At 35.2% G+C, this 14,270-nt stretch overlaps 1 protein-coding gene across 3 annotated transcripts in view; it reads left to right on the top strand.

Moving 5' to 3' along the window:
* The window catches only part of RIC1 (RIC1 homolog, RAB6A GEF complex partner 1), an 81,910-nt gene that overhangs the window by 8,672 nt on the left and 58,968 nt on the right, over nt 1-14,270 (top strand). For all 3 annotated transcript variants that reach the window (XM_081151963.1, XM_081151965.1, XM_081151964.1), the window contains exon 2: nt 12,545-12,652. In XM_081151963.1, the coding sequence (XP_081008089.1) occupies nt 12,545-12,652 (108 nt within the window). The remainder of the gene's footprint in view (nt 1-12,544; nt 12,653-14,270) is intronic.

Genomic DNA, 14,270 nt, shown 5'->3' on the forward strand with positions numbered 1-14,270 from the left:
ATAAAGTACTTAGGATTAAACTTAACTAAGGAAGTGAAAGACTTGTGTGTTCAAAACTACAAAACGTTGGTGAAAGAAATTAAAGGTGACTCAGATAAATGGAAAGCTATCCCATCCATAATCATTGATTGGAAGACTTAATGTTGTTAAAATGCCAATACTACCCAAAGCAATCTACAAATTCAGTGCAATCCCACCAGTTTGCTTTTTGCAGGAATATAAAAACCCATCCTAAAATTAATAGGGTATCTTAAGGAAATCCGCTTATCACCCTAGCTAAAATTTTATCGATTTTGTGGATCTTTTCAGTGAACCAACTTTTGGTTTTACTGATCTTAGCCTATCCTTTGTGTTTTACTTTGTTGGTTTTTTAAATTATTATTTTTTCTGCTTGCTTTAGGTTTAATTTGCTTTATATTTGCTAGGTTGGAAGCATAGATTATTAATTTTATTTTATCTTTAAAATATAGGCATCTTAAGCTGTAAGTTTTTCTAAACACTGCTTTAACTATATTCCATAACTTTAAAAAAAAACAACAACTCTATTGATTTCAGAGAGAGGGAGGGAGAGAGAAACATCAATGATGAGAGAGTTAATTGATCGGCTGCCCCCTGCACGCCCTCTACTGGGGATTGAGCCCACAACCTGGGCATGTGCCCTTACCAGGAATCAAAACGCAGTCTCCTGGATCATAGGTTGTGCTCAACTTCTGAGCCATGCCAGCCAGGCTCCATAACTATTTTTTTGAGCAGTTTTTGGTTTACAATAAAATTGAGAGGAAGGTATACAGATTTCCCACCCCCTGCACCTGTATAGCTTCCCCCTTTAGCAACATCACTCATCAGAATGGATTTTTTAATTTTTATTTTTTTTGTCAAGGATGAACCTATATTGACATCATAATCACCCTGTTGGGTCTCAACCTCCTAGGAGGCTTACCTGGTGTAATCTGAAACTGGCCCCCATATACAGAGGGCATAGGAGACCTAAGAACAAGGCATACCATTTCAGATTGGTACTTGGAAGTTTTAATAAGCAAGGGAACTTAATGAGGCTTGTCTTGGGTGGCCATAAATGAGTAGATTACCATATCCACTTGCCAGATCTTAAAAGTTTTATATAAAGGCCTTAACTGGGGTCAGTCATGTATTTAATCTAGACAGTCTCAACAATACATTTCTATCTCAAGGCTATATCCTTAGAACAACTTCTGGAGAGCAGGGAAAGCAAGTGCACATTGCAAATCATAGGGGAGAGGATGGGGAGTCTCCAATTACCTGGGTCCGGCTCATGGGTCAGCAGGTTTTCATGTCTTTTTTATCACCTTCCCCAGCACACCCAAAGTCCATAGTTTACCTGAGTTTACTCTTGGTGTTGTATGTTCATTGGCTTTGGACAAATGTATAATGACATATATTCATCATTGTAATATACAGAATACTTTTTTTGCCGTCAAAATCCTCTGTTTTCTGCCTGTTCATCTCCCCTCATTCCGTAACTTTTGATGTATTTGAATTTTGTTTTCAGTTCGGTTTTTAAACTTTTTAAAAGCCATTTCTTTGAATAATGGGTTATTAAGAAATGTGTGGTTTAAATTCCAAATATATGAGGATATCCCCAAATCTTTGTTTTTGATTTTTAGCTTAATTCCATGTGGTTAGGGAATATATTTTATATTATTTTTTTTTGAGGTTATTAAAATCTGTTTTGTGGGTTAGTGTGTCATTTGTGTTAGAAAATTTTCTATGTGGACTCATAAAGTATGCATTCTGCTGTTGGCAGAGTGTTCTCTAAATGTTAGGTTAAACTGGTCGGCATGATTGTTCATATTTTCTATATCCTTGCTAATAATGCTCAGTCTAGTTTTAACAGTTATTGAGAGTGGAAATTGAATTGCCTGTTTCCTCTTTAAGTTCTGTCAGTTTTTGCTTTATGTATTTTGGGTTTGTATATATTTAAAATTATTATATGTTCTTTTGGTATTAACCCCTTTATCATTATGAAATGTTTCTCCTAATTTTTTTTCTTAAAGTATATTTTTTATATTATTACCACTACAGTTCTCTTATGGCTACCACTTATATGACATACTTTTTCCATCCTTTTACTTTCAAACTACTTATCTTATGTCTTTGAGTCTGAAGCTGTCTTATATGGACAGCTTATATTTAGATCTTGGCTTTTTTATTTTTTGTTACTGTTTTTAAAAATCTAGTCTGATGATCCCTGCTGTTTGGAGTGTTTAGTCTATTCACATATAATGTAATTATTGATGTTGTTGGTTTTACATTAGTTGTTTTGCTGTTTGTTGTCTGTATCTCTCACGTCTTTTATTTATCTGTTACTCCTTTAGTTATTTTGACTTCTTAACTATACTTTTAGAGTTACTTTACTAATGGTTTCTCTAACAGTTATAATATGGATTTTATTACAGTACACTTCAGGTTGAAATTTATTTAATTGTAGTAAAATAGCAATTTTTCAGCCTCTTTCATTTTGCTTTCATGTTTTTAATGTGGTAATGTATATATAAGATAAAATTTACCATTTTAGTAATTTTAAATGTGCAGTTCTGTGGCACATTGTTGTACAACCATCACCATCAGACATTTGCAGAACTTTTTCAGTCTTTCCAAATTGAAACTCCATATCCAGTAAACAATAATTCCCCATTTCCTCCTCCTTCCAGCCCCTGGCAAACAACATTCTACTTTTTGTCTCTATGAGCTTGACTGTGGTGGAAACACAATATTTGTCCTTTAGTGAGAGACTTATTTCACATAGCATGTCTTCAGGGCTCTTTCATGCTATAATACGTCCAAAATTTGCTTCCTTTTTAAGGCTGAGTAATATTCAGGTGTGTGTGTGTGCGTGCGTTTATGTGTTATATTTTGTATATGCATTCATTCATTGATGGACAGTTGGGTTGCTTTCACTTTTTGGCTGTTGTGAATAGTGCTGCTGTGAACATTGGTGTACAAATATCTGTTTGAGTCCCAGCTTTTGATTCCTTTGTGTATGTCCCCCAAAGTGAAATTGCTGAATCATATGGTAATTCTATGTCTAATTTTTATAGAAATTTCTTTTTTTTTTAGAAATCTTAATATCATTTTTGACTGTGGCTCTACCATTTTACATTACCACCAGAAATACACAAGGGTTACAGTTTCTCCACATTCTTGCCAATGCCTGTTCTTTGGGGGTTTTTAGACAAGAATTATTACATTTTTTATTTGTATTTATTTATTTTTGTTAATCCTTACCCAACGATATTTTTTCCATTTATGTGGATATCCAGTGAATGGTCTTGGTGCCCTTATTGAAAATCTTACAATCGTATATGCGAGGATTTATTCCTGGGCTCTCTGTTTCGTAGGTCTGTTTTGATTGCCATAGCGTTGTAGCAAGTTTTGAAATTAGAAAGGGTGAGGCCTCCAATTTTGTTCTTCTTCAAGATTGTTTTTGGCTATTTGGGGGCCCCTTGAGATTCAATATTAATTTTAAGGTGAACTTCCACATTTTTGCAAAAAAAAATTGTGAGAGGATTTTGACGGATTGCATTGAATCTGTAGATTGCTTTGGGTACTATGGACATCTTACTATTGTTTTTTAAAAAAATTATTTATTTTTTAATCCTCACCTGAAGCTGAATAGTAGGGTTCTATTGTATGGATACACCACATTTTCTTTATCCACTTACCTGACAATGGACATTTGAGTTGTTGCCATATCTTGATGGTTGTGAATAGAACTCTAGTGAATAGGACTGGAGTGAATATGGGAGAGCCATCTCTTCCAGGTCCTTATTTCGCTTCTTTGGATGAATACTCAGAAGCAAGATTGCTGGGTTATATAGTAGTTTTATTTTTAATTTTTTGAGTAACCTCTCTTTTCCATATTGGCTATACCATGTTGCATTTCCAACAGCAGTGTGCAAGGGTTCCAATTTCTCCACATCCTTGCCAACACTTTTTGAATTTGTTTTAGTAATGGTCACTGTGATGGGTATGAAGTGATATCTCATTGTGGTTTTGATTTTCATTTTCATGATGATTAGTAACATTGAACATTTTTTCATATATCTAAGCAATTTGTATGTCTTTTTCGGAAAAATGTTTGTCTTTAGGCTATTTTTTTAATTGGTTATTAGTTTCCTTGTAGTTACAGGAGATTCTCATATGTTTTAGAAATTAATGCATTATCAAATACATGGTTTGCAAATATTTTCTCCCATACTATAGATTTGCCTTTTCACTCTGTTGATGTTTCCTTTGTTGTGCAGAAGCTTTTTAGTTTGATGTAGTTCCTCTGGTTTGTTTTGCTTTTGTTGCATGTGCTTTGGTGTTATCCATGAAATCATCTCCAAGACCTATGTTATAAAGCTTTTTCTCTATGATTTTTTCTAGGAGTTTTATAGTTTCAGTTTGTACCTTTAAGCCTTTAATCCATTTTGAATTGATTTTTATGTATAGTGTTAAAGGTCCAATTTTATTCTTTTGCATGTGACTGTCCATTTTTTCCAACAGCATCTGTTAAAGAGACTATACTCTTTCCATTGTGTATACTTGGAACCTTTGTCGAAGATTAGTTGACATGTATGTCTGAATTTCTAGGCTCTTCACTCTTTAATTGGTCTGTGTCTGTCTTTATGCCAGTATTATACTGTTTCAACTGTTGTAGTTTTGTAATATACAGAAAGCCCTTAAATAACATCATTTTGTTATAATGTTGATGAGGTGCCCTAGGAACTTAACTCTTGTTTAGATCAACTAGCCTATGTTAAAATTGGCTTTATGTGTCATTTCGCTTAAAGTCACCAAACTGACTGACGTTGAGTATTTACTATATTTAGAAATCAAGAAGTGTGATGCCTCCTGCTTTGTTGTTCTTTCTCACAGTTGATTTGGCTTTTCGAAATCTTTTGTGGTTCCATATGAATTTAAAATTTTTTTTTTCTATTTCTGTAAAAATTACCATTGTGATTTTGATAGGGATTGCATTGAATTTGTACATTTCTTGGGGGTAGTATGGACATTAACAATGTTAAGTTTTCCAGTCCACAAACATGGGATGTCTTTTCATTTGTGTTTTTTAAAATTTTTTTCATCAGTTAGTATTTTGTAGTTTTCAGAGTGCGAGTCTCTCACGAGCTCTATACAGTCAGTAATTTATTATGTTATTAATTTTTGGTGCTATTGAAAATGGGATTCCTTTCCTGATTTCCTTTTCAGATTGTTTACTGTTAAGTGTGTAAAAATGCAATTGATTTTTATATGTTGATTTTGTATCTTGAAACTACTGAATTTTTTTTATTAGTGCTAAGAGGGTTTTTTGTTTTTTAATGGAGTCTGTAGTATTTTCTATATATAAGATAATGTTGCTTGCATACAGGGAGAATTTTACTTCCTCATTTCAGACTTGGGTGCCTTTTATTTCTTTTTCTTGCCTATTGGTTCTGGCTAGGATTTCCAGTACTGTGTTAAGTAGAAGTGGCGAGAGTAGGCATCCTTGCCTTCTTCCTGATCTTAGAGGATAAACTTTTAATTTTTTAGTGCTGGGTATGATTTAGCTGTGGGCCTTATATATGGCCTTCTTAATGTTGAAGCACTTCTGTTCCTAATTTGTTGAGAGCTTTTATTATGAAAGGATGTTGAATTTTGTCAGGCACTTTTTGTACATTTATTAAGACCATCATGTGATTTTTATTATTTGTTCTGTTAATGTATCACATTAGTCCATTTTTGTTTGTTGACCCATTCTTGCATTCCAGAGATAAATCAAACCTGGTTGGTGTATGATTCTTTTAATGTGTCATTGAATTCAGTCTTCAGGTATTCTTTTGAGGATTTTTGCATCTCTATGTATCCAGGGATATTGATCTGTGGTTTTTTCTAGTGGTGCCTCTGTCTGGCTTTGACATCAGGGTAATGCAGGCCTCATAAAATGATTTTGGAAGTATTTTCATCTCTTCAGTATTTTGGAAAAATTTGAGAATTGACATTAATTTTTTAAATGTTTGGTAGAATTTATCAGTGAAGCCATCTTGTCCCGGGCTTTCCTTTGTTGGGAGGTTTTCATCACAAATTTAATTGCCATACAAATTATAGGTCTGTTCGAATTTTCTATTTCTTCATGATGATTTAGTCTTGGTATGTTGTGTATCTCTAAGAATTTATTCATTTCTACTAGTTAAGTAGCTTGTTGCCTTACAACTGTTCGTAGTCATTTTTTATGATTCTTTGTATTTCTATGGTATCAATTGCAATGTCTTCCTTTTCATTTCTGTATTTAAGTTCTTTTTTTTCTTAGTCTGTCACCAGACTGGGGCCAGGCCTGAGTCTGCATCAGGCTGGCCTGTAGTGTATGGGTTCTTGACTTCATGCAGGAAAGATTTCACAACATAAGTCCAGGTCATTTTTTAAGACTTTATTAAAGCTAGACACAGTGAGAATTCAGGAGAAAGAAAATTAAAAGTTCTTGCTTAAAATAAGGCTTGGGCGAGCTTCAGAGAGGCATCCTTTGTCTTGAGGGCTTTTATGTGTCTTTGCTGGCCGGAACCCTTGGGGAGATCTCAAGGAGGGTTTCTGTAGAATATTCTTCATTTTTCCAGGTGTATTCTTAAATATGTTGATGTACCAAAATAAGTGCGTAGAAGGAGTAGGGTCATTTTCTGGTCAGCTTTCTTTGCCTCTATCTTGGATTTGTTTGACTCTAATTGAGTTTTTTGTTATTTCCTCCCCTGACTTCATCTGTCTTTGTATTTGGCTGGCACTAATTGGGAATCTGTTTTCTATCTCCCTTACCATGGTGATTTAAGCTACTTACTCCTTGGTTAGGGAAGAGAGGTATAAGCTATTTGCTTTCAAGTGTACTTGGTTAGGGAAGATAAGCTCTTGCTATTTACTAGCTGACTGTAAATTGCTTGACTCCTTTGGCCCTATTGTCTAACCGTTTGCCTCAGTTTCCCTTTCCCACTTGCCAAAAAAATTCTCCTGACATCTTAACTATCCTGCCTCAAGTCTAGCTGAAGGTTTGTCAGTTTTGTTTATCTTTTAAAAAACCAATTGTTTTGTTATTTTTATTTTGCTTTACTATTCTCTATTTCACTTATTTCTGCTTTAGTCTTATTTAACTTTGAACTTCATTCTTTTTCTATTTCCTTGAGGTATAAAATCAGGTTGTTTTGAGATCTTTTTAAATGTAGGCTTTTATCACTATAAGCTTCCTTCATAGTACTACTTCTGCTGCATTCATAGATTTTGGTATGTTGTGTTTTAGTCTTTGTTTATTCAGGATATTTTCTAATTTTCCTTTAGATTTTTCCTTTGACCCATTTGTTGTTGTTGTTCAAGAACATGTTTGATTTTCACATATTTGTGAATTTTCTAGTTTTTCTTTTGCTATTGGTTTCAAGTAGCATTCCATTGTGGTCAGAAAAGATAGTTGGTATGATTTCAGTCTTCTTAAATTTGTTAAGACTTGTTTTGTCACCTAACCATTACAGTATTACAGTATTCTGTATTTGTCTACACATTTACCCATACCAACCAATTTTGTACTTTTTTATGCTGTTGTATTGCTGTTTAGTGACCTTTCATGTCAATGTAAAGAACCCCCTTTAGCATTTCTGGTAAGTAGGTCTAGTGGTGATAAACTTCCTCAGCTTTTGTTTGTTTAGGAAAGACTCTCTTTCATTTTTGAAGGACAGTTTTGCTGGATGTAATATTCTTGTTTGGCAGCTTTTGAATATATCATTGCACTCCTTTCTGGCCTGCAAGGTTTCTGCTGAGAAATCCACTTACAGTCTTACGGGGGTTCTGTGGTACCCGACAAGTTGCCTTTTTCTTTTGTTTTCAAAATATTCTCTTTGCTTTTACTTTGGACAGTTTTTAAGTTCTCTTAGTGTGGATTTAAGTTCCTTTTTTGGGACTTCTTTGGACGTATTGTATCTGGATGTCCATTTCCATTTTCAGTCTATTTCTTTGAATAAGTTTTCTCGTCACTTCTCTCTTCTCTCCTCTCCTCTTCTGTGTATATACTGGTCTGCTTGTTGGTGTCACATAGTCCCTTAAACTTTCTTCACTCTTTTTTTTTGCACTTGTGATTGATTTCAAATAACCTTTCTTAGAGTTTGCTGATCCTTTTTTTTTTTTTAATCCTCACCCCAGGATATTTTTTTATTGCTTTTCAGAGGGGGTGGGGGGGAGACGTATTGATTGGTTGCCTCCCACACACCCTGACTGGGGTGGAGATAGAGCCTACAACTGAGGTACATGCCCTTGTCTGGAATTGAACTTGATACCCTTCAGTCCTCGGCCGATGCTCTAACCACTGAGCCAAACCAGCTAGGGCTGCTGATCCTTTCTTATCTAGATGTAGTCTCTTGTTGAACTCCTCTAGAGAATTTTATTATTTCAGTTATTATATTCTATAACTCCATGATTTCTATTTGTTACTTTTTTATATTTCTTTTCTCTTTGTTGAAATTCACTTTGTTCATCCATTGTTCTCCTGACCTTACTGAGCATCTTTCTGATGGTTATTTTTAATTACCTGTCTGGTAAATTATGTGTCTCTGTTTCATTAGGGTTTGTTTCTGGAGATTTATCTTCTTTCCTTTGTTTGGAACATACTTGCTTGTTTTTTATCTTCATTAACTCTGTGTTGGTGACTGCTTATTTGACAGAGCAGCCACCTCTCCCAGTCTTCACAAACTGGTCTCATATGTTAGAAGCCAGTCAGTCAGTTGGCAAGAGATTTCTGATAGCCTCTCAAACCTCATGTCAGTTTAATGCTCTTCCTTTGTTCTTTGCAGTTATCCATTATCTAGAGTATGCTGGGTTCCCTAAGTGCACTTCAACAAGTGAACTGAAAATTGTTCATCCTGAAAAGTTGGATTCAACTCTTTCCCTTCCTAAAGGATAAGCTGGGAGCTGGGGCCATACCCCCCAATCTCTGTGCTTCTGTGCTGAGCTAGGAGTGGGGTTAGGGCAACTCAAACACCTCTGTCTCTGTTTTCACTAGCTCCTTGGTGACCAGATTTGCCAGGTCTCATCAATGCCCTGTGAAAAGCAAGGCAGAACCCCCCTGTGCACTTTGGGCAGCCTCCAGAAAAGTTTGGGCATTGGAGCTGTGGACTAACTTGCTCCCCAGAGAGAAGTTGCAAGCTGGGGGTTATTGTCCACTTGTTTTGTGCTAAGCCAGGGGCAGGGGCTATGGCAACTGCCTTCCTAAATTTCTGTGTCTGTTCTCACTTAGGTCCCAGACAGCCAGATTTTTCTAGATCCCATCAGCACTATAAGACAGGCAAGGCAGAAGCCATTCCTTTGGATTGCCCCCATAGAAGTTTGTGCATTGGACATGTGGACTAGTGCTTTCTTTGCCCAGGAAAGAGCTGTGAACTGGAATCTTTCCTCTGCTCTCTCTCTGCTGAGCTGTGGGGAGGAGATAGGGTGACTATCAGTCCAAGCTACTGTCTCTATTCTCCCCAAGGTGGCTAGATTATGCTGGTTCTGTCAGTCTGGCAAGACAGAGGCCAGTTCTCTGGGGAGCTTTTGTAGAAAGGTTGGGGCATTGGACATGCAGCTCACCTCTTTTGCTCCTAGGGGATTAGCTGGGAACTGAAGGATTTCTTGGCATTGTATTGGGGGTAGAAATTCTGACAAGAGTGTGTCCTGAATCTCCCTATCAGGTTTGATGAGTCTAATTTCATGTTTATCCAGCATTCAGGTGCCTTTCAACTAGTTTCTGGAATACTCAAAAGTGGAATTTTTTCTGTGAATTGTTGCTGAATCTGTATTTGTGTGTGGGGTGTGTTCGGGGGAGAGTCCAGCTCTTCCTATTCTGCTATCTTTGCTGATGTCATTCCTCCCAAGGTACTTGTTTTTAACTTTCAGTTGATAATTGAAGTACAAACAGCTAATGTCTAGCAGTTTTAATGAGTTTGGAGCATTGTTAGCTTTTTAGAAACATTTGTACTTAATTTTTAGAGATTAAAGAAAGCTTTTAAGGGGATGGCCTATATAACTTTGACCATCCAAAGTAAAAGAAGCTATCCATAAAAACTGTATTCTGGTTGTAAATTAGTTTTTTATATGGATACAGTTAGCAATCCCAAACAATTCTATGTATATAGTAGGGTCAAACAAAGAACTAAATTAATTTTAAGAAATTATAGCCAGTTTTCTCACTGTCAGAAAAAATTTACAAGTAAGTAAAGGAGAAGGTTAGAGTGAACTGCTGTGCCTTATTAAAGTCACGTGTTTCTGTGCATAAAGACATGCATATATTGAAAGAAATATAAAGAGGTATATGTGTATAAATTGGTTGGTATAGGCACATAGATTTTACACTGTGTTTTTTGAGAGGACCTAGAAGCTAGAAGCAATGACACTAGCAACAAACATCTTGTTTCTAGATCTTGTTTTCTAAATACTATTCTCTAATAAAAAGAAACAGGAGTCCCTGGAAAATATGGCTGATTCTAGGGCAGGGGCAGAGAAAGTACAAGATGATCCTTGGAATCTTCTTGTGTGCCAGAAAGTGGATGTCCAGTTATTTCAGCACCATTTGTTGAAAAAACAATCCAATTCCTATCGTGTTGCTTTTGTTCCTTTATTAAAAGTCAGTTGACTATATTTATATGGGTGTATTTCTGGGCACTCTATTCTGTTCCATTGATCTGTTTTCTTTTTTTTTGCAAGTACCACTTTGTCTTCATTATATCTTTATAGTAAGTCTTGAAGTTGGGAATATCGGTCCTCCGACTCAGTTCTTTTCCTTCAACATTGAATTCGCCATTCTGGTTATTTTGCTTCTCCATATAAACTTCAGAATCATTCTGCTGATATCTCTAAAATAACTTGCTGTGATTTTGTTTGGGGTTGTGTAGACTCTAGATCAAGTTGGGAAGAACTAATATCTTGATAATGTTGAGTCTTCCTATCTATGAATTTGGAATATATTTCCATTTATTTAGTTCTTTTTAAATTTTGTTTATCAAAATTTAGTAGTTTTGTTCATATATATCTTGTACATACTTTGTTAGATTTATACCTAAATTTTTTTTGTTGCTAATGCAAATGGTATTGTGCTTTTAATTTCAAATTCCACTTGTTTATTTCTGATATATAGGAAAGCAATTGATTTTTTTTTTTAATCCTCACCTGAGGTTATTTTTTTCCATTTCTTTTCAGAGAGAGTGGTAGGGAGGAAGGGAGGAAGGGAGGGAGGGAGGGAGGGAGGGAGGGAGGGAGGGAAGGAGGGAGGGAGGGAGGGAAGGAGGGAGGGAGGGAGGGAGAGAGAAAGAGAGAGAGAAACATCAACGTGAGAGAGACGCATTGACTGGTTGCCTCCTGCACCTGCCCCGACCTGGGAGTGGGGAGCAAACCCAAATCCCAGGTATGTGCCTTTGACTAGAATAAAGCCCACTACCCTTCGGTGCGTGGGCCAACATTAACCACTGAGCTACACCAGGCAGGGTGAAAGCAATTGATTTTTATATATTAGCATTGTATCCTGAAACCTTACTATAATCACCTATTCTCACAATTTTTTTTCATGTTTGTTGGTTCTTTCAGATTTCAGGCAGTCATGTCTTCTATGAACAAAGACAGTTATCTTTCTTTTTTCCCCAATGTGTATTTCTTTTATTTCCTTTTCTTGTCTTATTGTATTAGCTAGGATTTCCCGTATGCTTTTGAAAAGGAGTGGTGAAAGGGGATGTCCTTGTTGTGATCTTAGCAGGAAAACTAAGTTTTTTACCAGTGAGTATGATATTAACTGCAGGTTATTTGTAAATGTTCTTTGTCAAGTTGAGGAAGCTCCCCTCTATTCCTAGTTTGCTGAGAGTTTTTATCATGAATGAGTGTTGGATTTTGTCAAATTAATTTTCTGTGTCTGTTAATAGCATCATGTGATTTTTCTTATCCCACTGATGTGATGGATTACACTAATTGATGTTCAAATGTTGATCCAGCCTTGCTTACCTGGAATAAATTGCACTTGTTTGTGTTTTATAATTCATTTTTATACATTTGTTGGATTAGATTTGCTAATATTTTGTTGAGAATTTTTGCAGCTATGTTCATCAGTGATATTGGCCTGTTGTTTTCCTTTCTTGTAATGTCTTTGTCTGGTTTCAGTATTAGGGTGATGCTGTCCCCATAGAAAGAGTTAGAAAGTATTTTCTCTGCTCAGTCTTCTGGAAGATTATAGAGAATTTGTTTCTTAAATTTGTCCCTTCAATATTTGGTAGAATTCACCAGTGAACCCATCTGGGCCTGTTTCTTTATATTTTTTATTTTTAATGATTATTGAGTATAGGTTCAACTTCTTTAAAAGATACAGTCCTATTCAGATTATCTTTCTTTTTGGTTCTTTTTAGTTGATTTGTTTGGATTAATTTAAGCTAATGATTTAATATTTGATTGTTATATTTTATTACACTTTTAGAATACTTTGAGTACTTTGTGATAAATTATCTTAAACTTGTTTTTATATATTCTTATGAGACATTAATAAAACACAACTGTCTTCTTTCAGCCTAGTGTGTTAATCGTAACCTACAAGGAACCTGCAAAATCATCTTCTCAGTTTGGATCCTACAAGCAAGCTGAATGGAAGCCAGATAGTACAGTGATAGCTGTGTCAGTAAGTAGATTTTTCAACTTTAATAGTGTTTTCTTATTAAATCATTACATTGCATTTGAACTTGGTTCTCTTAGGTGACTTCCTTTCAATCTTTCATACCCATTAGTGTGTTTATCTTCTGTGATGGGAATTGCTGAGCCAGATCTTCTATTCAGGTTATTTTTTCCTATATCTTCTTTCTTGATTCTTCTAATTCCTCCCATTTCTAACTGTAGTGGCCATATCCTTTTCTGTTTATTCTCCTCACTTACCTGCTTTTCCTTGAAGTCTATTTAATCCAACTTTTAAAAGCTTTTCTCTATATTCACATGGTACTCCCAAATTTATACAAGTCCTGCCCTCCGTTCCCAAGGATGTCTCACAAAAATGATAAACTTTGTGTTTATGTCATACTAAATTCTCATCTGCATTTGGATCTATTTCTGCATTTCTTTTTTGTTCCGTTAATATTCTTAAATCTGGTTGATTTTACCTTTTCAGTTTTTGTTTTGTCACTGTCGTCGCCATCATCTCTTGGACTGTTATCATTACCTAATATGAATTAGCAGTAATGTATATGGTTAAACATGTATTGAGCACTACATAAGTATTTTTATAATTAGTTTATGTGGATCATATAATTTAATCTTTAAGTCAACACTTTCAAGTAGGTACAATTATCCTTCATAGTAGATAAGTATTTTGAGGCTCTAAGAAAATAAGTTTTATCCAAAGTTACACAGATAGTGTATGTTGAAGAGAGGAATTTAAACTTAGGTGCTCAGATTCCATTTACTGTACTCTTAACTGCTACACTAACTTTTCTCTTTGTTTCCTGTCCTTTTCTAGTTCATGCTATGTAATGCTTACTGGGTTAATCATCTGAGAATGATCCACATGATCAGAAATATTGAGTAGTTTCTCACTTCCCACAGTAGGGGTATTGCAGACTACCAGCTACACACCAGGTCTACCCTGCTGCCTGTTTGTGTATGGACCATGAACTAAGAATATTTTTATGTATTTAAATGGTTGAAAAAAAAATCAAAGGGGGATAATATTTTTGGCACTTGAAAATTATATGAAATTTAAATTTCATTGTTTATAAATAACATGTCTTGGAGCATGAAAATGCTAATTTGTTTACATTTTGTCTGGCTGCTTTTAAGCTGAAACCGCTGACTTGAGTAGTCCTTATAGTGACCACATGTGACACTTCCACTCTTTACTGTCCTGCTCAGTGCACCATAAATTATGGTAACACGTTTATAAATTCAGTGTTTCCAGTGAATTCATGCATCTCTCCATACCATGACATTTTTTTATTATTTTTATAGTGCATACCTATTACATCAGAAGAGGGGGAAAATAGTCTTTGGAGTGTGGATTATTTTATTATTGAATTAGATGGCAAAATATTGTGTTTATTATGCATTGACACTAGTGAAGCCAAAGGAATATAAGTTGACATTACCCAACTTAGTACTTAGTTAAATAATAATCGTAGTATTTCCAACTCAGTGAAATTAATAGTTAGAAAAATTAGCAAAGTTAAAAGGAAAAAAAATCTCATCATACCAGAAATTCTTCACAAAAATGAAAATGAAAGTACAACCAAAGTAAGTTTGCTAGGACTGCT

The sequence above is a fragment of the Miniopterus schreibersii genome (genome assembly GCF_964146895.1).
Source record: "Miniopterus schreibersii genome assembly, chromosome: 11".
Lineage (NCBI taxonomy): Eukaryota > Metazoa > Chordata > Mammalia > Chiroptera > Miniopteridae > Miniopterus > Miniopterus schreibersii.